General features: G+C 44.6%; 2 protein-coding genes across 3 annotated transcripts; both read right to left on the minus strand.

Moving 5' to 3' along the window:
• Nucleotides 1–4718: 4718 nt before the first annotated feature.
• On the minus strand, nucleotides 4719–5168 carry LOC136454842 (uncharacterized). The gene has a single exon (XM_066455103.1). The coding sequence runs from the start codon at nucleotides 5166–5168 to the stop codon at nucleotides 4719–4721; it is 450 nt and encodes a 149-aa protein (XP_066311200.1).
• A 2907-nt stretch (nucleotides 5169–8075) lies between these two features.
• LOC136450133 (protein MLN51 homolog) lies at nucleotides 8076–16145 on the minus strand. 2 transcript variants are annotated; one of them, XM_066450442.1, is made up of 12 exons: nucleotides 15422–16145; nucleotides 13094–13193; nucleotides 12788–13005; nucleotides 11863–12701; nucleotides 11625–11739; nucleotides 10188–10307; nucleotides 9539–9582; nucleotides 9393–9438; nucleotides 9238–9308; nucleotides 9079–9155; nucleotides 8440–8522; nucleotides 8076–8354 (listed from the first exon to the last, which is right to left on the minus strand). In XM_066450442.1, the coding sequence occupies exons 1-9, from the start codon at nucleotides 16009–16011 to the stop codon at nucleotides 9281–9283; spliced, it is 2100 nt and encodes a 699-aa protein (XP_066306539.1). In that variant the 5' UTR covers nucleotides 16012–16145; the 3' UTR covers nucleotides 8076–8354; nucleotides 8440–8522; nucleotides 9079–9155; nucleotides 9238–9280. The 2 variants fall into 2 exon arrangements, with proteins under 2 accessions (XP_066306539.1, XP_066306540.1); XM_066450443.1 differs by lacking the exon at nucleotides 9079–9155 and having other exon boundaries at nucleotides 9239–9308.
• Between the last annotated feature and the right edge of the window lie 10365 nt (nucleotides 16146–26510).

Raw genomic sequence — 26510 nt, forward strand, 5'->3', positions numbered from 1 at the left:
AGGGAAAGTAGAAGGGACCATAGTCAAAACTACCGAGTCGTACAACCAAGGAAGATCAGAAGTGAAGCACTCATTCAAACATCCATGTGGAACTACTCTCACCAAGACAATAGTTGGCTAGAAGGAGGTGCTGAATCATAATACACAGAAGCTGGAACGCACGATAGATTCCTCTGTTTTGCAAACAGACTTGCTTCAATACGACTACCTCACAAGTTCAAGCCGTCTAACCACTCTAAATATGATGGCAAGACTGAACCAAGGCAGTGGCTCAGGATTTACTCACAGTCGATTGAACTAGCCGGAGGAGACGACGATATCAAGACCTTGTTCTTTCCCATGGCCCTAGAAACCATGCCCCTCCAATGGTTCGACAAATTAAATCTAGGGTCAATCAAAAATTGGGAGGACTTGCAAAGAGTTTTCTGTGAAAATTTCATAGGTATCATTACGCACCCCATCACCCACGTAGAATTAGAAAGGACTCAAGCAGAAAGGAGGTGAAAGTCTCAGAAATTACTATCGACGATTTGGCGAACTGCGTGCTCAAGTACATGACATCACCGAACAAGAAGTAATCAAAGCTTTCTCTCATGGAATCATGGCTAGGTGGCAATTTCAGGACTTCTGCAAAGAAAACCCGAGAAACAATGAAGAATTCAGACGCATAGTAGAAAAGATGATTACTGCAGAGGAGAAGACACAAGAAAGGTTCTCGGATAGAAACAACCAAGACAACCCAGACCAGGCACGTACAAGTTGATAACTAAAGATGGAAAAGAAGTCAACAATACATGGCACATCAGCCAACTAAAAAGATTCTACGCATGAAAACAACTCAAGGAAGAATATATATACAAGCCACAAGAGATCAATGTTCATGATCAATAAAGATGGTGTTCCTCGACAACATATGTCTTATTATGGCTTCCCCTAGTTGTTTTCACTGAGCATACCGGCCGAGAGCAAAAGAGCTGAAAAGATGCTTGAGCCCGCCGACGAGGGTAGCTAATAAGCTAACACCCGAACCAAAAAGCAAAATGGCTGAAATTATGCCTGAGCATACCGGCCGAGAGCAAAAGAGCTAAAAAGATGCTTAAGCCCGCCGATGAGGGTAGCTAATAAGCTAACACCCGAACCAAAAAGCAAAATGGCTGAAATTATGCCTGAGCATACTGACTGAGAGTAAAAGAGCTAAAAAGATGCTTGAGCCCACCGATGAGGGTAGCTAATAAGCTAACACCCGAACCAAAAAGCAAAATGGCTAAAATTATGCCTAAGCATACCGGCCGAGAGCAAAAGAGTTGAAAAGATGCTTAAGCCCGCCGATGAGGGTAGGTAATAAGCTAACACCCGAACCAAAAAGCAAAATGGCTGAAATTATTCCTGAGCATACCGGCCGAGAGCAAAAGAGCTGAAAAGATGCTTAAGCCCGCCGATGAGGGTAGTTAATAAGCTAACACCCAAACCAAAAAGCAAAATGGTTAAAATTATGCCTGAGCATACCGGCCGAGTGCAAAAGAGCTGAAAAGATGCTTGAGCCCGCCGATGAGGGTAGCTAATAAGCTAACACCTGAACCAAAAAGCAAAATGGCTGAAATTATGCCTGAGCCTACCGGCTGAGAGCAAAAAAGCTGAAAAGATGCTTGAGCCCACCGATGAGGGTAGCTGATAAGCTAACACCTGAACCAAAGAGCAAAATGGCTGAAATTATGTCTGAGCCTACCGGCCGAGAGCAAAAAAGTTGAAAAGATGCTTGAGCTCGCCGATGAGGATAGCTGATAAGCTAACACCCAAACTGATCATGAGTTGTTTTCACAACCAGGGAAAGAGCCAGATGCTGGCCACACCCCGAGTTAAGCAAAAAGCTGAAAACATGCTTGAGCTCACCAGACGAAAGCAAAGAAACTTAAGATGCTTGAGATCACTGGTCCTAAGTCTTTTCAATACTGACAAAAACAAAAAGGCAAAGATCTACATACCCTGAGTTGTTTACATGGCGTAGATGAAAGCTAGACAAGCACTCGACAAATCAAGAAACTTTGTCAAGCCAACGATCTACATACCCCGAGTTGTTTTCATGTCACAGATGAAAGCCAAACAAACACTCGACAAATCAAGGGACTTTGACAAGACAACGATCTACATACCCCGAGTTGTTTACATGGCGCAGATAAAAGCCAAATAAGCACTCAACAAGTCAAGGCTCAGATAAAAGCCATACAAACGCTCGACCCATCAAGGAATTATCCTACAACGGATGAAAGAACACGACCACTCTAAACTACGGATGTGTGCCACGCCCAAGAAATGACTACTCAGAAAAAATTCTGATCACTTGGACAACTCATTTGAAGAATAAACAAGGCGAAGACATCCATGCAAAGAAGACATCAACGAAAAATAAAGAATCTTCATTCAAAAAGGAGTATAATATCCTATTACAGAGGCTGGCGTACAAAGGTCAATTACATCAAGCATCGTCATCAGGAGAAGAAATATCAATATTAAGATTATCCACAATCCTCCTAGCTAAATCTTCAACCTCAGGCTCCACCTTTTCAATGGCATCTAGATATTCTTGACTCTCGGCTTCCTCCACAATCTTGGACAAAGGGACCTCCGGAGCAAGAACCCGGACCTGGGCAAGAACATTTCTGGTACATTCAAGATATACAAGAACTACAAAATACGCCCGGGGGCTGCTCAACAGACTACCAGAGAATATGCCAAGATCCAGTTCTTTTTTTAATAAAAGAACCCAGATATATGCTCGGGGGCTGCAACAGGAGAGGTTTTCAGTTCTTTGAACAACTCAGATTCAAGACCCTCCAACTCTTTGTTCCAAATAGCAAGAGGCTCGAGGGTTACACTCAATGAGTGCACTTTTTCTTCAAAAAAGCGCACATCACTCAGAAGAATTCTTCAAGACAAAAAGAAGGCATGACATACAGCAGCATGCAAGAAGACATCAAGCACGCAAGCTAATTATGGAAAGTACTCGGTGGCGCAACTGTGTTGACTTGCAATGGTATATGGATAGCCTACTATAGTTCGCGGGTTACTTGGATACACCCTTGAGAATGTCTACAAGATCCTACATATCCTCAAAAGAGGTTTTCAGTTCTTTGAACAACTCAGATTCAAGACCCTCCAACTTTTTGTTCCAAATAGCAAGAGGCTCGGGGGCTACACTTAGTGAGTGCACTTTTTTCCAAAAAGCACACATCACTCAGAAGACTTCTTCAAGACAGGAGTTTTCAAACAACATAAGATTCAAGACCCTCTAACTTTTTATTCCAAATAGGAAGAGGCTCGGGGGCTACACTCAGTGAGTGCACTTTTTTCTTTGAAAAAGCGCATGTCACCAAGAAGACTTCTTCAAGACAGACCACTTCAAGGCCTCACGACAAAAAGAACCCGGACCGATCTATATCCGAGTTCTTTTTGATAAAGAATCTGGGTATATGCTCGGGAGCCCTTCGACGAAGAATCAGAGCAATTTCAAGACAAGACCCTCCAGCTCCTTGTTCCAAATAGCAAGAGGCTCGGGGGCTACACCAAGATGGGAGTATTTTTTCTTCAAAAAGCACACACCACTCAAAGATCCCAAGAAGCGCTACATGGTTTCACTCAAGAAAGCACTCGGACGACGCTTGTTCCTGCTCGGCAAGACCTGGAGGAACAAGACAAGGCTTCCGGAGTTCAACCATGAAGTGCTCGGGGGCTTGTCGATGCGGGACCCATAGGATACACCGCAAGGAAGAGAGGAGCTCTAGTTTGATTAGGATTCCTCCCATGTAATCCTAGTAGTAATACTACCTTGTAATCCTACTAGGACTCTACATTGTAAACCGACTAGGACTCTAGCCTCCTGACTATATAAAGGAGGGCAGGGCTCCTTAGAGAAGAAGGTTAGAGACAACATATAACGTAACTCAACACTTTACAATCAATCCAACGCAAAGGCTAACGCCGACTGGACATAGGGCTATTACTCGATCAAAGATCGAGGGTCCAAACTAGGATAAATCGACTGTCTCTTGCGTTTACCGTCGAGTTCTGCATACGCTGAAGCCCGAATATACTACCTCGGGTACCCCCGTGGCAGGCTATCGGTGGTGAAACATCAACATCTACCAAGATAGAGGATGAGATCATCCTCCTGAAAAATTAGTTAGTTAGGCCAAATAGTGACCTTGTAATAAATGGACAGATTTTAATTTCTGCTATGGTTGAACAATCTTTTGGTTCTTCGTCCTTTTTTATAAAAAGGTTAATGTGTTCCGACCCTTTCCATGGTTAAGGCTATAAAGCTTGGGATGCGGGCGAAACAACTCTGATCACGCTGGTGAGCAAAAATGTCGTAGCCGCTGGGGCGTAGGTTTCTTGCAATCCGACCAGTTTTACTCAGGGTTTATTTCCACAGCCCTTACATTGAGATCTTAACGTAAGGGAGGGTCGGGTGCAGAGAATGTCTCTGAGTAGATATACTCTTATCAACCCCCCGAGTGATGCCTAACCCCCGTTGTTGGGTCGGGTGTCACTAAAGATAGAGGGAACGATAGCGAAACCGATAAGAGAAAACGTTTTCGTATTTCAGAAATATCATTCTTAAGCATATGCATAGGCTAGGGGTAAAAGCGATGTAGTTGCTCGATGTTCCATGCGTTGGCGAAGACCTTGTCGTCGATGGTCTTGATCTTGTAGGTGCCTGGTCAGAGCACCTCCGCGACGGCGTACGATCCCTCCCACGACGGGGAGAGCTTGTGACGGTTTTTGTTGCTCTGGACGAGGCGGAGCACCAGGTCCCCGATGTTAAAGGCCCGACTCCGCACCCGACGGCTGTGGTACCGGTGCAGCGCCTGCTGGTACTTGGCCGATCGGAGGAGGGCAACGTCGCGCGCCTCGTCGAGCTGATCCATGGCGTCCTCGAGGGATGCCTCGGCTCCATGCTCATTGTACGCCCTGACCCTCGGCACCCCATAGTTGAGGTCGGTTGGGAGGATAGCCTCGGAACCGTAGACCATGAAGAAGGGTGTGTAGCCGGTGGCCCGGCTGGGGGTTGTCCTCAAGCTCCAGAGCACCGCGGGAAGCTCCGCGACCCAACGCCCGCCAAACTTGTTCAACCGATTGAAAATCCTAGGCTTGAGACCTTGTAGGACCATGCCATTCGCGCGCTCGACCTGCCCGTTCGTGCGGGGGTGTGCCACGGCGGCCCAATCAACTACCTGGCAAGCAGGTGGTTGTGGCAAGGACCACGTCGGTCATTTGACAGGGCTAGGGTCGACGAGGGCGGTTGTGAGCGCATCGGACAGGGGTGGCGGTTGATAGGGCGCTAGGAATGAGGGCATGGTGGACGTGGCTAGGGCCAAGGCGGTAGCGGATGGTGCGACTAGGGTCAAGGGCGGTGGTGGACGGGTTGGGATCGCTGTGTGGAAGAAGCAAGAAGCTACTGAGAGTGATTATCCTCACTTGACAATGTCTAACGGATAACAAACGGTGATGGCTTCTCTCTGTCATCGTCTCTCAAACCAAACATGGAACAAGAATAATCTCATCTTCTCAACTAAACACAAAGATTAGGATTAACTACGGATGAAAATGGTACGGATATTTTCCGACCGTATTCGAAACTGAATCCATTTAGAGGGGTTGAGATCTGCCCGTATCCAAGTCTGGATATCCAACATCCGATACCGTATCCGTATTCGAATACTCAAATCGCATATTTATGATGTTGATATACAATCGTATCCTATCCGACATAGTTGACACTATCCGTATTCGAATCCGAATCCGGACAGAAATATGAAAACAAATGTAATATCGGTGATATCCGCCCGTATCCGATCCGTTTTCATCCCTAGGATTAACGCAACACTAAAGTCGATGACTTTACACAGATATGACGTCATGTCTTGGTAATGGAACGACGGGTGGCGGAGAATATTAGATGGAATGGAGCTTTGAGGCACTGATCTTGGCGTCTTGCTATGTGCATGCTGATTTTTCCCCTTTTTTATACTCCCTGTCTAAATTATAATTTGTTCTCGCTATACACTTAGATATATACTATATAAAAAATGTGTATCTAGAAAAACAAACGACTTATAATTTAAAACGGAGGAAGTAGTTGTGTATTTCAACTTGTTGCAAAGGCAGAAACCTTATTTTTCATAAAGCTTTCTTCATTAAAAACGTTATTTTGATATTATTACAGCAGTTGCCGAGAACAACTAGTTTTCAAAACTTCAAATCTGATTTAGTGTTGCGTTAATCCTAATCCGAGTCGGTTTCCAGTCAATTCAAATTCAAGTTCTGGAGTGCGTGTGCAAGGCAAGGTCCCAAAATCCTAGTCGGTTTCCAGTCAATTCAAATTCAGTTTTTTCACCTCTCAGTTTATCAATTTTTTTAGCTAAATCAGTGAAAAGAAGCAGCAAAAAACGATTGTCAGTTACTCAGTTGGGTAGGTAGCTAATATATAGCGGGTTACTATGATGTACAGTAGGATTTATTTCTCTTGCAAGGAGAATCACAGTATTTTTGTGCTACCAAATTAACCTCCACATCAATCCGATACTACTGCAATATGTATTGCACATTCACAGCTGTCTGTATCATCGGAACTGGAAAGATCACTAGGCAGCCTGCAAAATCTCTGCATGCTTCGTCACCTTGCACACGCACTCCAGAACTTCCGTGGGGCTAACATTTCCGACAACGGTCAGCCTCTTGCTCTCCAGCTCCACTCTGAAGGATACGACCGCTACACATGACACAGCCCAGTAGCAAAGAGAATTCATCAGAATGCTTATTCTTGCATCGTTAATGTACATATACAAGGACTGAGGACGAACACAAGCAGTTGAACAGTGACATGCTCATCGCCTACCTTGCAGCTTGGAGACTTGCTTCTCGACCTTCCTTGCGCAGCCACGGCAGTGCATGGACACCTTCAGTGTTACGGTCTGGATAGTTCAAGAAGAAGCAGTGTACTTTATCACGTGGGAGAAGAGTGAGATAGACAACGCCAGATATACCACAAGATGACTCGAGTTTCCAAAGTTACCTTTGGTTCTATATGGACAGCTAACGCCTTGGACGTGCCAGCAAAATCCGTGACCGGCACGATCTGATCCAAGTGGCTCCTCAGCAAGCCATTCCTCTCGCTGCGGTCGTCTTCGTCCTTGAAACCACCTGCAGAGGATCGCTGGAACCAGCGTGAAACTCTCTCGAAACCCCTTGCGGCCATGAGATGGATCTCCTTCCCGGGCTGGAAGCCTGAAAACGCAAACAGTTTGATCAGAGCCATCACAACAAGATCCACTCGTGTATATATATAGATATAGATATTCAGAGTCAACCTGCATACATATTCACACAGCCAATAGCAGGCAACCCTTCTTCGTTGTTGTAGTGCTGTGACAGTGTTCTAGATGCGATTGCAGCCTTGAGGAGATACTCACTCGTGTTAACATGCCCGGGCCTCCGGGGGATCAACCACCGGAGAAAACCGAAGTCATTAGAAAGCTCAACGGCAGATCCATCCGCCCAACCACCTGGGTCGGTATTGGGTGACCTATGGAACAATTCATGTTCATATTCGGCAAGAAAGTTGGCACCAGCACGATAGAAACAGATGAGCTACACCAGCGCGATACAAACAGATGAGCTAGCAAGCATCACGAGGGGACCTCTACACACAACCGCCACGAACAATTACCGCATAGCTGGTCACAAAGAACTTGATACAATACTAGTACACATCGTACCCGTCGTGAACTCGTGATACATCGCCTAAAATGTATCGATGCTGCCACGGCAACTCCTAACAATCGTAGGCAGGAGGAAACAACGAAGCCTTCTAACAAATTATACCACGTCGAATGTTTTGATTCAAACTTTGCTCATTTCTAGCTTCAATAAGATGGCATGCGGTTCATTCCCCAATTACAGAATAGAACACTGTTCTTTGGAACTTTTACCATCAAATAGAAATTTCCATCACCCGGGGTAAAAAAGACGGGCGGATTCCTATTGTTGGATTTTCAAGCAGGTAACCGAAAAATCCATGTTGGACAGTTGGACACGCTCATTCAAGCTGAAAATAGTCACAAACCGCACCCCCACATTCCAAAAGATACAAGCTTGGTCTTAAGCAGCCACTATATGCGGACCCGGTACATCAGAGTAGACTGACACCAACTGGAGTCACTAACAAGATGTACTTAAAAAAAACTCTTTATCAACCAACGCAAACCATTATTTTCAAGCTCTCTTCAACAACCGTCCACATCTTCAGACGCAGCAACAAATTGGACATTTCCAGACGCAGCACAACCGAGAAATAACTGAAATTTCATGATGACATCAGTCGCATTGCTGTAGAAACTGAAAGTAAACTTAATAGTAGTTTTCATGGGGCAAAATGCTTACTACAATTCAAGTAACGAATGCCACCCCTGCTCTGCTGTGAAGTGACCCCATCAGATAACTCCCAGCACGAACAGGCATAAGACCTGGTAGATGTAAAGCGCTAACAGTTATGCACAAAGTACATCCAACTGTCAAACATGTAATCATCTCTCAACTGGCAATCAAACTTTGTATCCGAATTTTTACGGAACACAGCAGTGCAAGTCTAATTTAGATACAATTGTAGCTTCATTTGGAAAGTCCATTTTAGCTTCCCTAAACCACTTGTCCACCCTAACAAGTTCAAACCCCCTAGCCTCACACAGTCACACTGACCAATATGACCATGATCAGGATAGAAAGTGTTATCGATAACTTATACAATATGTTCCAAGCAAGACCAAATGACAATGCAATTTTCTTCCTAAATCCCTTCTAGTCATTGAATTGATGCTTCAACAAAGTACAAATATATCTGAGAAAGAAATTAACGAATGGGATTTAAAAGAAAAAGAAAAACAAGCTGGACGGTGTGCACAATGATGTTGTATTTCAAATTAAGCACAGTGAACAACGGAATCATATACATTCCTCTGTCGAAACACATGCATTTTCTTATAAGCTCCAAACATGTATAAAAGCATTAAAGCAAGACATTACCTAACATAATTAAGGGTACCAAAGCCACCCAAAGTGCTCCAGATCAGAACTGGAGATCACAAAGGGCCTAAATAGGGCCAGCATATTAAATAAGCTACAGATAAGTTTAACCACAGAGAAAAAAGAAGTTGATACACAATATACGAAACATGTAACTAACCATAAGCAGCTTATTCAGATGCAGTCCACTTTACAAGATGCCTCACTGGCTGAAGTTCATCTCTGAGTATCTGCAACACAAGAGCATAGCATGCATAAGATTGCGTAACAAATACAAGTGATTTGCAAGTCAAAAATGTTGAAAAGGATCTTACCTCCTAGGCTTGTTCTGGCGCTGATCAAGCTCCTCATTGCCAATATCTGCAGTTCAAGTTTTTCAAACAATTAGTCAAGCAGCTTAAAATTGTAGCATGAGCTAAAACTGTTTTCAATGCATAACAAAGACGCAGGTAGAACTCACCATTTCGAGGAGGAGATTTAGACCCTCTATTAGCACTAGTTTCCCTGTAAGAATAATAGACTCAGAATCCTTTGTCAAGAGAAAAGTTTGTGGATAATGTAATAAAAACATGGTACAATCAGACAATAGAGCAAGAGGAGGAAAATGTATAAGCACTACAAACAGTTTCCTCCTAAAGTATGTGCATTGCTGAAGAACTATTCAATACAGATACAGGAGAACGTGTTTCAAGTCCTAGGCATCCCCGTCACCGTGGCAAAATCAGGGAGAGAAAGGGAGGCCAAGTGGCAGCAATATACCCATCCCAGGCAACTCCAGCTGGTGTCCAGTGCAAACATCCCTCTGGTGTGGCAGTGGCAATCTGGAAAGGGAGCGGCTAAAGCAACCCGATCTTGAAGGGGGCGGCAGCAGCAAACACCGAGGGGAGGATGCGACCTAATATACTATGGAAGGGGAAGGCGCCTAGGCGTCCAGGCGTACCCAGAAACAGTGGCGCCTTGTCGCCTAGGAGTCGGACCCAGCACTCACCTGGACACCTAGTCGCCTTTTAAACACTGCCATTTATATTACGCAATATGGTAGAAATAGCATGGCTGCCTGGCAATTATATAAATTGTATGGTTACACAGGTCAAGTTTTAATATTTCACCTGGATGGAACTGATGATGATGTCTGTCCTGAAGATCTGGAGTAAAAACTCGGATCAAGGGCTATGTAGGGTGGATATGATCCTCCAAAAGCACCAGTTGCACCAGCCAATAATGGCAACCTGTACCAATTTTAAGCATTGTAAGTTAAAAAAAAATTATGCAGAAATACGAGCACCAATCCCAGCCACTATATCGTCAGAGAAGAAAAATCCTTTATGTCAACATATCAGAAGCAATGAAAAACAAGGCGAGATTCCGCGCTCGCCTAGGCGTGACTAGGCGCTGGGCGGAGGGGTACCGCCTCGCCTAGGGGTGTAGGCGGATGTTGGGCGGCGGAGGAGGAAGGGAGCAGCGAGCGGAGGTCACCGGTGGGGGAGGAGGAGCGGCGCGCGGCGGGCGGAGGTCGCCGGTGGGGGAGGAGGGGCAGGTGGCAGGCCCGTGCGTGTGCGGGCGGCGCGCCGACCAGAGAAGGCTGAGAGAGAGAGGTGCGGGAGAGGATCCAGTGGCGGCGGCGGCGGCTGTGCGGCATCAGGACTGCGGGAGAGACCGAGCAGGAGAGAAAGAAGGTTGGAAACTTTGGGCTTTGGGCTGTTTTCAGAGGAGAAAGAAGGGATAAGGTGCTAGGGGACTTGGGCTTTGGGCTGTTTTCTGTTTTAAGGGCCTTTCTCTTTAGTGAAGTCCACTTATCTCCTGTTTTTTTTTTCTTTTTTTCAACATATATGTGTGTATTAGCCACCGCCTAGAAAACGCCTAGGCGCGCTTAGGCACGCCTAGGCGCTAGGCGACGGGTCTCCGCCTAGAAACCGCCTAGCGCCTAGAAAAACATTGATCAGAAGTGATGTAGAATACATGACAGGTCTAAACATTTTCAGTAAGATTTTTCTTTTTACAATGCTGGAGAGCTGTTTCATTTCATTAAGCGAGAAATAAGATACAAAGGGAAGATAAAAAACTAACCCCTCCCAAACACATTCCACACACACACACACACACACAGCAGTATTTTAGGTGAACAAACACACCACTTTACAAACAATAAACAACCATGAAAAGCCTAAGACCTCCAAGGATCTAAGGCCAGCGATCCCACATCTTCAATATATAAACTAATACTAACAAGATATTGAGTTTAAACGCCCCCATCTGTATTATTTAAGTGCATGAAAGTGAAAGCATTGCTACCAGGTGAAGGAAATAAACGTTTTTAGGCCAAATGAAAAGTAATGGGAAACTGGGCGGACATAATCACAGGATTTTGATGCAAATACTGCTGTCGCTTCTCCATTTTAGTGTCTTATTAGGGAACCCATGCAGTCAAGTGTTACTTTCAACAAACATGAATATACAACAGCAACATAGCACTAGACACAATCAAATATAAGACAGCATGTCAATACAACTGAAACACTAGTAATAGCAAGACATAATGAACATACCATGCCATTTCGTTGTTTCCCATTCCCATCTGCTGTTGAGCTACATAGCCAGGGAGGGCCATACCAACGGTAGGAACTCCAAGACCACCAGGATGCTGACCCCCAAATTGCATCACTGCATTACATTACAGGAGGGGAAATAGGTAATGGATCAGTTGAAGTGGTTATAAGAAAACTGAAAATAATGATCAAAACAGTAAAGAAAAATAAAATGAACTGAATGATGAAGGAAGCAAACCTGGCAGCAGAGCTGGAGTGCCAGGAAAATTTTGATCGCCCTGGGAAAGACCAGCGGCCCCAATAACTTGGGCGCCACCATACATAAATGAACCCATTCCAGTTTCCTGGCTATTGGCTTTTACCACCGCAGAAGCTGTCTTTGAATTATTCAGACTAGGATATGAACCGTTCTCGCCACTTTCTGTTGATTTAACAGGTAGATGCTGAGCCGCTGGTGACGAATTGCTAGTCCGATGGCTCAATTGCTGAGTTGGGATTCTTGCTGCAGACTGATTCTGCACTTGCCCTGACTTCTGGTGCATCACTGATCCATGACTTTGTGGCTGTGTAGAAATTCTTGACGTTTGGTGAAGCGATGAAGTGGGCTGATTATTTGAAGATATTCCGATGTTTGAATTGCCCCCTGAAGCCCTGACAATAGGGGATTGACCAGGATTAACCGATGATGATGTGAATCCTGAATTCAGTGATGTCGTCGGCGCCCTTCCAGGGGATGACCTAACAGGACCATCAGCATGAAACCTATCACGCCCACCATAATCCATGGATGTTCTCCCTCTAACCATTGAACCAGATTGTAGCTTTGAGTTATCATCCATCTTAATGGAAGATGGAGGAATCTTATTAGAACCCCCTGTTTGTATGTCCCTCCTTTGAGCTGCTACTGGAAAATCTTGAGTAGATGCACCAGAGGGATAAAATGGTGGGGACGCAGAATTTAGGCTTGAACTGATGACATTCTTTTTGGGAGGGGCAGCCTCTGGCTGTGCATGTGAAACTTGACCAGAATCTCTGGCTGCTGCAGCATTTGGAGCAGGTTCTCGAAATCTAGCTGCTCTGAACAAACAATGAGAAAACTGTGTAAGTGAACTTAGTGAGCCAGTGACTAAAAATATTTATGTCCCAAGATAGTTATCACTCACTGTTTTCGTTGGGATCCAACAACCTCTCTGCTGTTCCTTGCAACAGCTTCATAACGCCGAGGTCCTCTCCCTCTCACTACCTTTGGGGGGCGGTTTTGGTTGTTGCCATCTTCATGGTAATTGCGCTGCTTTCCACCTCTGGAGGAACCACGGCCACCACCTCTTGCTTTACCTCGACCACCACGACCTCTAAAACGGCCTCTTGACATCCGCTGGTCCTGCAAGAAAAGATTTTTGCACCCTTGAGATTTGTTTAGCAGCAAAAGATGAGCTTGGTTTTGCATACTAAGGGCCTTGAGCAATTACTTCATAGCGATCATCATGCAAGTTCATCTCCTCAAATCTGTCATGCACCCAAGCTTGATCATCTTTAGCATCCCATAACTTCCTCGCACCAAACATTCGCCTGTTTAGAGGGGGCAAGAAACAGTCAGTACACATGCACATAAATATGAAGCATTAAATATTACCATCCACTGGCAGGTGGCATTATGACAAAGCCTGTTTGCACTAGGAAACTGAATCAATAGAAACTACAGCGCTAAACCCTGCATGCAGTTGTAGAACACGATGGGGCATGCTCAGTTGCTCATTACACTGTAAGCCATAAGCAGGCAATTTTTTGCTTAATCCCTCTTGAGAAATGTGTGATAATGTTCACAGCTACAATTTCATCAATCAACCCAATCTAAGGAGAATAATGATTAACAGCCCAATTACACTTTCCTGGAATAAAAAAAAAACATTTCCGAAGTCTACCTATTTCCAGGCTTCCAGCCATGAAAACAATTAAAAAGCACAAATAATGTCACAACTGCCAGCACAGTCTATCACACAGTAACTGAATATTCATACGAAACATACTTAACATTGAACTTGCAGAACTGTTGTCCCCCAAAAAAGGCCAAAACTAAGCGCTAACAAACATTTCCCTTTCCCAGTTAAGCAATCCCAATGCTCACTACCTAGCATCCACTGCCATTCCAGAGGCCTCCATTGTGGAGGTTAACACGCTTCATCAATAGGTTACACAAATTTAAGGATCCTGCTACACATTCTTTGACAGAGTTCTTTCTCCTGCCTTGTACTATCTTTCCACCCTGTCTTTGAAGACCCAACAGTCCTCTATGGGGTGGCCTAATGTGGTACGGACAGAAATTTGGGTTGTCCGAATCATAGTTAGGTGGCGCCCATTCCGCAGTGGGCGGACGTCACACTGCCACTTCAATAGCAGGCGGCTAAGAGCAATCCCATGTAACCATAAAATGCAAGAAAGTCAGAAACAGTAGAAGAGTGTTGCAACTCGCCACAATAAAAGGCAAATGACTTTATTTTATTCCATCAAACTAATATAATATAGTACCTGAATTGCAATTATTCTCTCCATTGGTAAATGTATGACATTTTCGACATTGAGACGATTCTCAATATGAAAATTTTGACCGCTACTTTGTATGTGAGATCAATATAAACATACTTCCCCACAATAAATTGAATGTTGTCGTCTTAATGAGTGGACAAAGTTAGAGGCTTCACTGCACACTTTCTACAGTATCATCATACATTTACAAACAAAGGGAGAGCTGCCTAACTTCACTCCTATATGCCTTCCAGCTCCAGTACTTCTGTTTTGATTTTTTTTCCCTGGTCCCTTAAGCCTTTAACAGTGTTCAAAAAGGAGTTAGCCTAGAGAAAAACCCTGGCGCTGCATAGGTGGCACCGTTTATAGCAGTACTACTCATTTACAAATTATTAACTATTAATTGTACTTTCCATTATGACCTCATTCTCAGAACGTAAGTAGTTAAATGTTTCAAAAAGCAATTGGTGCTACGGAGGTGGTCAGGTTATGGCTAGCACAGTAGCACCTAGTCAGACAGCCCTAGGTAATTGAACCTTTTCCAGACAGCTCGAGTATTGTCATGTTAGCTAGAAGAAATATGTCATATTAGTTAAAACAATGAATTTGACATTATCAGGTATACAAGTTCCACAACCACAGTTCATCTTCCTCTGTCTCCCATTTGTCCCACACTCCCACTCTCACATAGAGATAAAGCCCTAAACCATTCTAAGCAGCAAAACACCTAGACGAAATGCCTATGTGGTCAGCGAAGCAGCGCTGTTCTGCCTTTTGAAACAAAGGACAGAGATTGTATAGGCAACCTGATATTGTGGCGGACAATATCCAATGCCCTCGCTTTCTCAAATTCTATTTTTTCTATTCACCTATGTCAAGAAAAGCTGTACCTTTTCATGCAAAGAATTTGAGTTCAGAACTCCAGGCAATATCAGCCTAATACTAATTTTACATTAGAGTCCTGTCCTCATTCAATAGCCTTTGGTCCCTTCAACTGAAATCTATCACCATTTTATTTAGTGCTAATGAGAGACAAAGATGTGTTAACAAAAATTTGCAGACTTTGATTAGAAATAGTCAGCAGTTAGTTCAATGCCATTATCAATTCTCGGAGCTGAGCAGACAATTTGGTCGTGCCAGTTTTGACAATGCCGGACACAGAGCAAACAGGCCCGAAACCTCTGGCCCTAGTTAAAACTAAGTAACAATAACTGTGACTCTACAGAAAGTATGAGCTAGAACTGAATGTGCAGTTTTAAGCGATCCACACACACCTGCGTCTGCCGCGGTTCTCCTCCTGAAACCGGTCATCGTGCATGTAGAAGGCGCCGGAAGTGGGCACGGCGAAGGGCTCCTGCTCCTTCTCTTCCCCCTCGCCCTTGGCCTCCCCCTCCGGCAATCCCTCTTCCCCAGTCAGGCCATCCTCTCCGCGCGAGACCTGGCCGCCGCCGCCGTCCTCCATGGGAGGTGCCGCGCGCCCTTCATACTCCTCCTCGAACCCCTCTCCCACGTCCTCCTCTTCGTCGTCGTAGTACTCCTCATCCTCCTCGTCCACCTCGTCGTCGTACGCCTCGGGGGCCCCCTGGCCGTCGTCGTCCTGATCAGGGCCGATCCGCGCCCTGGGCCTCCCGTCCTCGGACCCCTCGTCGTCGCTGGCCTCTCGGCGCCGCATCGTAGGAAGCGGCGCATCGTCGGGGTCGCTCACGTACTCCTCATCCGCTGCCGCAGCGGCGTCCGGCTCCGGCGTGAGCGGCGGCGCGGGGGGCTTCTCGACCGGGGCGTCCTCAGCAGGGTCAGCGGGAGCGGGAGCGGCGGCGGCTGGCGCCTGCTCCGGCTGTGCGTCGGGGGCCGGCGGGTCGGCCATGGCCAACAAGCAACCCTAGATTTGGGAGCGGCGCGTTGCGATGTGGTGAGATTTTTTCCCCTTTTTTTCTCGTGCGCTGCGGTTTTGGTTTTTTGAGAGTTCGAATCGATGTGTAGAGGATGTGCGGGGGAGCAGGGGACAAGCGAGGGACTCGTGGAACGGAACGGGATGGGGATGGATTACGGGGCGGGGTTGAGGCGGACGGGGCTGTCGAACGGGTACGGCACGGGGCACGAAAGGGGTTTCTTACGTTCCAGTCTCTACAGTTGGTTGTCGTCGATTGAGGTTTGGTTTGTTTTAGAACAACTCCAAATTTGGATAAAGCCATTTTCTAAATAATACTTCCTCCGTTTTAAAATAAGGACAGGTTTGAATTCTCTAGTCTAAAGTTTAATGGCTAAAGTAAAGAACTAAAACTTTAGACCACTTTAACTCACTTTTATGGTCTAAAGTTTTATGAGATGATCTAAAACTTTAAACAGCATTTTAGATCTTCTATTTGGAGCCTCAAGAGCTAAAATGGTCTCAAGTTCAATGACTAAACATGAGACTATGAGCCCGAGCATTTTTCCTCTTCTTTCTCCTCCCTTTCGGATTTTTTCTCTCCCCACTTCACCCTACCTCACGAATCGGCATATTGGACCTTGAAAACTTTGATTTGATCCGTAGATCTTCGAGAGCAAGGTATCCTCGCTCCCCTCCTAATTTTTTTCGCATCGATTCGGTATGTATTAGTCAGATTTTTGAACGTAATAATCATCATCACTTAGGGTTTCATTGTATCCATCAATATATGTATTATACAACCGTAGGATGATGTCAAGGCGTGAAAAAGCTAGCAAACATAGGCGCATGTAGTTATATTATGGGTTCATTGTTGTGCATCAAATGGGAAACCCTAGGTTTATGGTTTAATGTTAACTGTTTTGGGTTCTTAGAACGAAATTGGTTGTATTGTAGTTATGGTTCTCATTGATATTTATTTGTGATGTTTTGATTTATGTTTGTTAAATTACATCTGTTTTGTTAGATGCAAGAAATATTTTGGGAGGAGTTTTGGCGAAAATAGGGTCGTCCTCGAGAATTATACCCCGACGCGTCTAGCAAAAATGCCCCCGTCCCTCCCGACCTCCTTGTCCCTAACTGTGACTGTAGTTTCCCGGCCCATGTTTTTCAATCGAAACATCCAGACATAGCGGCGCGTTGCTTCTACACATGCAGTCGTTTTAATGTAAAAAATTGTTTCCACTACCCTTTTTCTTTATTTGTGTAAGTATGCTACTAATATTATGTTGGAATCTCGTTGTGTAGGACCATGAGAGGTGCTTTTTCTTTCAGTGGATCGACAGTGCAGACAAGTTTGATCCTAGATACCTCCTTTTCGACGATTGGTTTAAAGGGAGACATCCACGTGAGCACTTCAAGCGGTGGGTTCCACCCCCCTAACCCTCCGTCAATGACGGCTAAGGAGAAGCACCTAGCCGCAATTAGACGACTCGAGGAACCTCCTCTATGCGATTGTGGAGATCGAGCTGTGATAAACCCTGAGAATACGTTGGAGTTTGTGTGTCCAAACAAGCATGAAGTAAGTGTGTATGTGTTGAAATGTTGAGCTATATGTGTTCATATACTAATGTCTCCTTATTTAGGTGTTTTCAATGGCGAAGTGTCGTTTCAAGGAGTGGTTGTATGGTCCTAAGAACTAATGGCCGGAAGAACCACGAAAGGTTAAGTAAAAGAAGAAAGGGTAATTTACAAAGCACCTCCTGTCATGTGCGAATGTGGTGTTAAATCCAACTATGGCCTAGTTCCTTCGGAGCTTAGAATAGGCCATTATTGCGGTCATATGGTTGAGTATGATGAGGTTGGTTATTTTTATGGTAAACATGAAATCGTATTTTGTTTCTTTTGCTAAGACATATATGATAGAATTTTCCGTTTGAACAGAGCACTAGGAAATGCAGGTGGGAATGTTATGATGATCAAGCTAAGTTCTTGGATGAACTGAAGAAGAGGCAAGTAATTGCATGGAAGATGGGATATGGATCTGACTACGTCAACCTATTCATTAAACATCACAAAGAAAAGATGCGTGAGTTTGCTAGATAACACGAAATTTATAACCCGATCGATGTTGGGCTTAACAAATGGGGATTGGAGAGACGGATGATGTTAGAGAAGGAGAGGGCAAGGAATGAAGCAAGGGAGGAGACAAGAGTACAGATGCAGGTCTTGAACTTGCATGTTGTTGTATTATGTGGCAGTGAGTGCTTCAAAGTATTTTTTCGTTGCATGATTTTAAATGTAATATAATCATGTTGCTAACTTATTGTATTTTATACATGAAGGGATTGGTTGTAGTGAGGAACATGTCGTAGAGCTGGCTCGTGCAAGGTATGAGGAGAACAAGTTAGATGAGTATAGATCGTGAGTTGGTCACACCGTTCAATCATCGATTATGTTGTCTGATGACGGGGACGAGGATGAGGATGACACTGGCAGACTCAGTGAGCTCATTGCTCTAGCAGAGGCGGGCTTGCAGGCGCAGGAGGCTGAGGACGATACTGGCAGACTGAGCGAGCTCATCGCTCTAGCAGACGTGGGGTTGCAGGCAGAGCAGGCAGGGGAAGACACTGGCAGACTGAGCGAGCTTATCGGTCTAGTAGAGGCTGGCTTACAGGTGGAGGAGGACGACGACACGTTCTTTACTCAGGCCGCAGCGGCCGCAGATGAAGCAGAGGCCGCTTACTACAGGCGATAGATAGGTCAAATCAATGCAGGTGAGCCTAGCCATTGCAACAGGGTTGTAGTAGAGGACTGGTACTCGGATGATGAGTTGCTTACTCAGTACGTTTCAGACTGAGAATTTGGAAGTGCATTTGCCCCTATGTCTACTATCGACACATACTTCTAGTATTATTATGTTGTGTAATGTGGCATAGTATTGAACTTTTAATTATGTGGTTGTTTTCATTATTTATGGTCTTAATATTCCGCTTAATGATACGGACGTATTGAAATGTAAACGCGTGCTGCAAATAAAACCTAACGACGTATGACATTATATAATTCAACACACGAAACAAATGAAATGGCATGTAAGAACATATACCGAACCTAGGTACAGAGTTTCATTCGACTAAATCTAACATGCCTTAGGTAATTAAACCAAACAACAAGCACATAGATGTGGCATATGAATAACATAAAGTCATCCTAGTAGTGTGGCCACATAGCAAATTGTGTTGCACCTTCTCCATAGTAGCCTCCCATTGTTGTTGGTGGTGGTGGCGGGGGTGACGGGGGAGGCCCTTTATTCTTGTGGTTAGGGCAGGTGCAATATAGATTATTGCAGAGTGCCTCCTGTGAATCGGCACCATTATTGTTGTCGTCCTGTCCGTCATCCTTGTAACCGCTGCTAACTTTCCTTTCTAGATCGAAGATACGGTCATGTAGGTAGTAGATGTACTCCGCATGCGGATAAATAGGTCGATGATCGACCCACCTACTGAACCCATAGTTGTCTTCGGCCAAGGAAGACTACAATAAGTAAGTCATGTAAGTTATATACAAGAGGAACATATTGAAGAAACTAATAGTAATAGCAATTACTCATGCTCGCGGGCATTTGAAGAAACGACAACCTCCATCTATTCCCTCAGTGAACATCTGCACTAGGCAGTCCTCACCATGCATGTATTTTGGCCACTCTTCTTTCCGTTCATCGTATCCTCTTAGTGGTGTCTTTTTGGTGAAATCACTTTTACTCTCAACTGGGAACCTCTCATAAAGAGCTTCCTCAAAGAAATCGGGACCAAGAGGACCCTCCCACCTAATGGTAGTTCTCTTCTCCTTTCCTCTTCCTCTGGATGACCCTCCAGACATTGGTACTGCAATGAAAGAAAATGCCGAGGAGTGTTCTTCTTCCTTATTGTGTGTGTGAATGAGAGGGAGTGAGTGGTTATTTATAGGTTGAGAGGAGGAATGGAGGCCTCTCGATGTGCCATGTCAGCGATCCATGTGCCTCTTCACCTTGGCCCTTGAATCAAACAGTCATAAGATGGATGATGGAGATAGAGTGGAGTTGTGCTACCTTGCATGCCAGTACTATGTCAGTGATGTGATAAATCGCTGCTGTCCTTGTATCTGAAAAGTCTATTTTTATTGTATAAAAAGCATAGATTCGTTCACTGTTGCTTGGTAACCCTAGATTCATCTACAAAGCGTATGTACGGTACATTTGGATTATACACGTTCTAATAAATTTATAGTTAATCTGTGTACTACATTTGTGTCTTTGTAGCAGTGTAGTATGATTAATGTTTCACGGAAAAAATTCGCAAGAGTTTCGCTTGTTTTGTGAGCATCCACAGTTACAAACAGAGACATCATTATATATTCCAAACATTTCATCATCCAAGAAGCAAAATGCAACCACAACGAACATCACAACCAACATAATATGTCCTGCACAGTCCAAATAGTCCACAATATCCATACAGTTCCAAATAGTTATACAAAAGTAAATACAAAATCCATAATAGTGCATACTAACAGGTACCAAATCCCTCACTGCCTCCTACTCTTGCCCTTACCCTTGTGACCCAGAGCGCTCGTACCTAGAGTGTAAGGATCACGCGGATGGCGTCGCATAGTGCCTAGAGGCGGTGTAGGATGAGTCGAGGGAGCGTCATGGAGCTGAGAGGGGCCAAGCTCCTCGTGCCTCTTGTCCACGTCATCGTCGTTGTCTTCCTCGTCCTCGTCCCCGTCCCCTGTAGCTGCTTGGCTAGAGGAACCTAAGCCTCTCTACGTGCGGAAGGAACGTACACGTCTTGCGCCGTGTCTATCCTGCAACCACAACGACTAGCCGCACGGCATAGACGACGGAACAACCTCTGTTGTACAAAACTATGTTAACTGAAAGAATCTAACGTATTAATAATATATTTGAAAGAATATTTTTAATCTTACGTCCATGAAGCCAAGTATGTAGTCATCACTGACTCTCGGCCGAATGCGCTCAATCTCTTCAACTGAGCATTTGAGTGTATTGCCCTGCAACAAAGTTCTTAGTAATAATACTTCTGAACAGATAGCAATACGTTTTGTTTTCTTTTGTACAAGAATCTAACGTATTATAAGGGTGATACGGCTCGAAGGTGGCACTAACTAAAATAGATAACTCCTAATGTCAGTCCAAGAACGCCTAATGTACTGTTGTGCAACTTAACGTAAAAAATAAGGCAATTTCCTTACCACTCTGTCCAAGATCGGTCCTGCCTCCACCTGCCTTCCTGCACGAGTCGATTGGTCATACGCCGTGTCTTCATCGTCGGAGGACTCGATGTCGGCGTAGTCATCTTTTGTCCACTGTACCCTCAGCCTACAACGTGTCGCACGTCGGTACCAAGCTTGGTACCGCCTGAACTCACAATTCATGTGCGACTCGTTGTTGCCATCCACGTTGTCATGCATCTCCTCCCATTGCTCAATGAAGGACTGGTGGTGCCTCTCCCAGTCAAAAATCTTCTTGTTCTTCTAACAATCCAACCTGCACATATGTCATCGTTACTTGAATTCATGTACATGTAACCATATTAATAGAAATGGACCATCATGAGACATTTGAAATATCAAAACACTTACTTGTGTAAGTCAACGCCAGTCTAGAACAGAGCCATAGGCCAAAGCTATATCACTCCAAATTGACGTGCAACCCTATCTGGCAGGTGAAACTCGATAGCATAGAAGCAGATTAGAGGGCACCTCATCCTATAGAAGTCATCGTCGAACCCACAAACATTGCTCAACTAAAAAGGAAGTGCGCCCTCTCCACCGTACGGCTCCCACTCCACCTGCAACATGTCCAAAAAGGATGTTAGATGGTATACTAATCATTTTCAAAGCAGCATAGAAAATAAAATTTACTTACGCTAGATGCCGTCAGCGTGTCTAGCTCGTTCGTGAACTCAATGTACGCTCAGTCTAACCTCGCGTATGGAACCCTGACCTGGTCCCAAAGGTACACCCACGTTGGCTGCCGACTTGGAGGATGACCTTGGAACCACTCACGACGAGCCAGAACCTCTAGACGGCCAACTGAAAGACGAGCCCACATCCACAGTTGTAACAGGTACACGCATCCACCAAGTGACGGGTTGGACAAAGACCGACGACACCCCTCGCACAGCTGCCAGTATAGAAAACACAAGACTGCAGAGCCCTAGCTGTAGTGACCCGCCTGGTCCCAGTCACTGAGGCAGTGGATCCACATCTAGGACGCACTATCACCCATGCCGTCGGGGAAGAGAACGTAGGAAAATAGGTGTAGGATCCACGCCCTATAGTAGTACCCAACTCTCTCCTCATCTGCCTCCTTGGGGCACTGTGCGAACTCTTCCCGTAGCCAGGAGATGGGAACTCTAGAAGTGCAAGCCCCTTGCTCGCCAAGCTCACGCCCAAGGAAGGCCTCCACTCATGCTCTCCAGCCCTCTGACCTGCACTGCCCGGTGACTGGGTTACCGTGAATCCTTAGGCCTAGCATCTTCTGATAGTCCTGGAGCATGACTGTCATCTCCCCGAAAGGTAGGTGGAAGTTGTGAGACTCCGGCCGCCACCTATATTAAAGACAAAGTAAGATTACTTGTCAAAAAGTCAATCGCATGAACAAATGGCCATGAATAGAGGCAATGATTCAATTTAATACATGTCAACCAACACAGTTATGGCTGCTGAGTTGAACTTGGGCAACCCACGATGGACCTGAAAAGAGATGACATCCAGGCCAGCTCTTTGCAGGAAAGGAGTGTACCTGTCATCGTACCGTATGTCCAAGGACCCATTGTGGGTTCTAGGACAAAGGAGCGGAAGGTCCTGCATCAAATAAAACATAGTCTCCTGTTACTTCACGAACACATGTACGGTCACCAAATTTTGAACAAAACTTAAAGATTATTACCTGCCCCAGCGCTATGAGACATCCTCGGTGGGTCGCCTCATACGTCGGGTCGAGTAGGTGGAATTGCTCCATCCTAGAAAAAAAGTGAATGAATTAGAATTTCAATATACAATGAAACATGAACTTAGAAATGTATAAGTAATTGACACAAATACAAGCATAAATTAAGACATGCATAATTAATTAAATGAATACGACAAATATAAAATAATAAAATCAACCAATAGTCCCACCTCACTAATCTGCCAATGGCAACTTTATGAATTGTGGCCAAGTCTACCGCACTTGCCGCACTCGTACTACTCGGGGTCAGTAACAAATGGAGTTCCTCTCCCACGCCTTGTTCTTCTAGGTATCTGATCCATAACCATCCTGTGCCTCATCCTCTGCCTTGATCCACGCTAGTTCCAGTGGTAAGCTGGGTCCGCAATGTACTTCGGCCCATCATATGGAGGCCACTCTCCAGGGTCCCGGAAAGGCACGAAGCGGGGGCTCCATGTGTGCACAAGCGTGTCGACACTGAACTCATGAGGTATCCTCCTCTCGATATTATAGTTGCGATGCCTAGCTGCTGCCACCAAATGAGAACATAGAAAGTGGTACTGCCTTGGTTTACCACAAGTGCACTTGAAATCTTAGAGGACAACCACATGTATCCTCGACTCTCGGACCTCGCCGTCAGATGTTGTACCGCCCCTATGCTCGACCTGATAAGTCCCTATGGCATGGTCAAAGCATGTAACCTCATGTGTGCTAGCCCTTTCTCTTGCCTTCTCTAGGTGTGCCTTTGGTTTTGGAGCCCATATCTTTCCATCACTCCACAACTGCAATGCATGAGCGTGTCTATCATTGAACCAGGCAATAAGCTTATAGAAGGTGAATTGAACAATTGCATTCACGAGCATACCACGTATCCCCAATAGCAACTTATTGAATGACACCGCCATGTTGTTGCACTGAAACTCATACCTCCATCCACCGACGTCGTGAGCTCTCATCTATTTCTCCAAATCCCTCATCAAACCTGATGAGGACATCACCTGCCTAGATACAACCACATTAGCAACTTTTGATTGCCATTGGAGCAAGTCGAGGATGACTTGCAGCCAAGAAGGGGAGAATGATGAGGACATCACCAGCCCGGATACAACCACATTAGCAACTTTTGATTCACAGGTGAAACAATCCTTTACCATGATTGTATTTGATGAATTGATGCAGCACCATGACGTGTGTTCATTGTCATTTTCAGAAATACATACATGGATCAAAAATAGTGTTAAAGACACATGGAAGGCATGGAGGACCAAAGAAGTTGATTGGGGGCCAAGTACAAGTATTCCCAACATCCTCCACCAGGACACCACGTCACTTTTGGTCCAAGGAAAGAAAGAGATCAAATCCAACACGTTTTGGGGCTGGATTCGGACTCCAGGACAGCTCCATCTTGTGATGTTGACCACAGTTGCATACAGACTCGGATTGAGGCGTTCAAGTACTTCATGAAATCCTTATGAAGTCTATTTTCACATGGATCTAGAATGAAGTCAATATCTATTCTGAGGCGGCCGCAATGACCGAATTACTACCAAGAGGTTTTCTATCCAAAGGTGCTGCATTGCCTTAGTTTGGTCCAATGGGCCGTGTATCAAGTCGGGTCCATTAGGGACGCGTCCTAGGGTTGGACCACGATCCCAACACCCTGGTGGTCGTCCTTCCACCTTTATATACCCCTTAGCCGCTACCAAGAACAGTTGGGTTTTGTTTTGTTGAAAGTTTAGCCATTGCTACTTCTTTGTAGACGCGTGTGTTGACTAGACCATCCATTCTACTTGATTCAGAACCCCAACTTTGTAAGTTCAGATTGGTTTTTCATCTCCATATTTGCAATTGAGTTGCTTGTCTTGCTTGTTCCTCAATTGCTTGCAAGAATTACCCTAGTGATTTGGTTGATCGTGCTCCACAAGATCACGACGGCCGTTGGAGGTGGTGTATCGGTTGCTAAGGCGCAACATCCTTGGATGGTAGTAGTCGGGCCGTGAACGTCATCTCCATCCCCAAATCGAGTTATCCACCTTCTCTCATCGAAAGATTGAGATCAACCCTAGCTGGTTCATATCAGTTGGTATCAGAGCAAGGTTTATCGGTGAGAGACTTCGAATCCTTCGCTGTTTTTAATTTTTCCTATAGTCCAGAAAATCCAAAAAAATAGTAGATTAGTTTACCCACAATCCTATAAACCCTTTGAGCTTAATACTATTATGCTTAGTTAGGGCTTATTGAATGAACGGTTGCATTATCGTGTCAAGTTGCTGGTCTTAGCGTCTAGTCGTTTAGAGTTTCGAGTTCTAGTAACGTTTGTGTCACCATCATAGATTTGAGTTTATTTGTTTCTCTCCATGAATCAGAGTAGATTTTCAAATTCCTTTGTTTTGTTTACCACCATTACCCTAGCCACATCCTTGGAGGTTTCATCCACGTCCATACTTCCATCTCCAAAAAGGAAATCCAACAAGTTCAAAACAGAATTTGATTCGGAGTCCTATTTTATCCTGAAAAAAGCACCATATTTCCTTTGTCAGGAGTCCGAATAAGGAGTTTAAATATAATCTGGAAACCATAACGTGTGCTCTTTCCAACGGATCTGACCTTGGTCCCAAATTCATTTTGAGTGCTTCGTAATCGCCCTGGAGATTTGCGCATCTCCTGGTTTTGCAAAACAGCCACTTGTTTGACTTTGCTACTGAAACACCCTTCTAATGAAACATTTAATTGCTGTAAGTAGCTTGTTATCTCTTGTTGGAAAATTTCAGCTTTGTGCTACTTGAAAGAAAAAGAAAGAAAAGAAAGATAGAAAGAAAGAAAAGAAAGAAAGAAAAGAAAGACAGGAAGAAAGAAAGAAAGAAAGAAAAGAAAGAGAAAGAAGAAGAGAAGGATTTTTCTTTTGTTGTTATTCCTCTCCTTGGGATCCTTCTTTGTTGCAGCTCAGTGACTTCGCTTGTATCCAGGCTCGCGTCTTTAGCACGTACTAGCCTAGGACCAGCACAATAACATCGTTGAGCGTTTGTTCAATTTGCTTGCAACTAACGTGGTTCTAGTACTTCCTTGCTTTAGCCCACCTACAGCTCCACATATTCGACTACAGCTTGACAATTTGTTTTGTTGCTGTGGCACCGATATACTTCACTCCACGGTTGTAGACTTGTTGGTTGCCGTCACCTCCTGTTTGGCTTGGTAAGAACTTGTAAGGGCTTGTTTTAATAAGTTGAGTTTGAGAGAATTACAACTGACACATCCTAGTAGCTGATAGGAGGATACATATTATTTTTGTGTTTCTTGTTTTCTACTAATCATGGCAGGTGATATGGAGATTTTTGAGCTATTGAAACTAGACCCTCATATTTAGGATGTCATTCAACACTTGTCATTCAACACTTGCCGTTATATGATGGTAAGTTTGATCCTCAAGCTTACATTGATTGGGAGTTAAAAGTAGATAATAAATTTGATGAGCATGACCTGTCCAAGAAACAAAAGATTT

The sequence above is a fragment of the Miscanthus floridulus genome, chromosome 5, assembly GCF_019320115.1.
Source record: "Miscanthus floridulus cultivar M001 chromosome 5, ASM1932011v1, whole genome shotgun sequence".
Lineage (NCBI taxonomy): Eukaryota > Viridiplantae > Streptophyta > Magnoliopsida > Poales > Poaceae > Miscanthus > Miscanthus floridulus.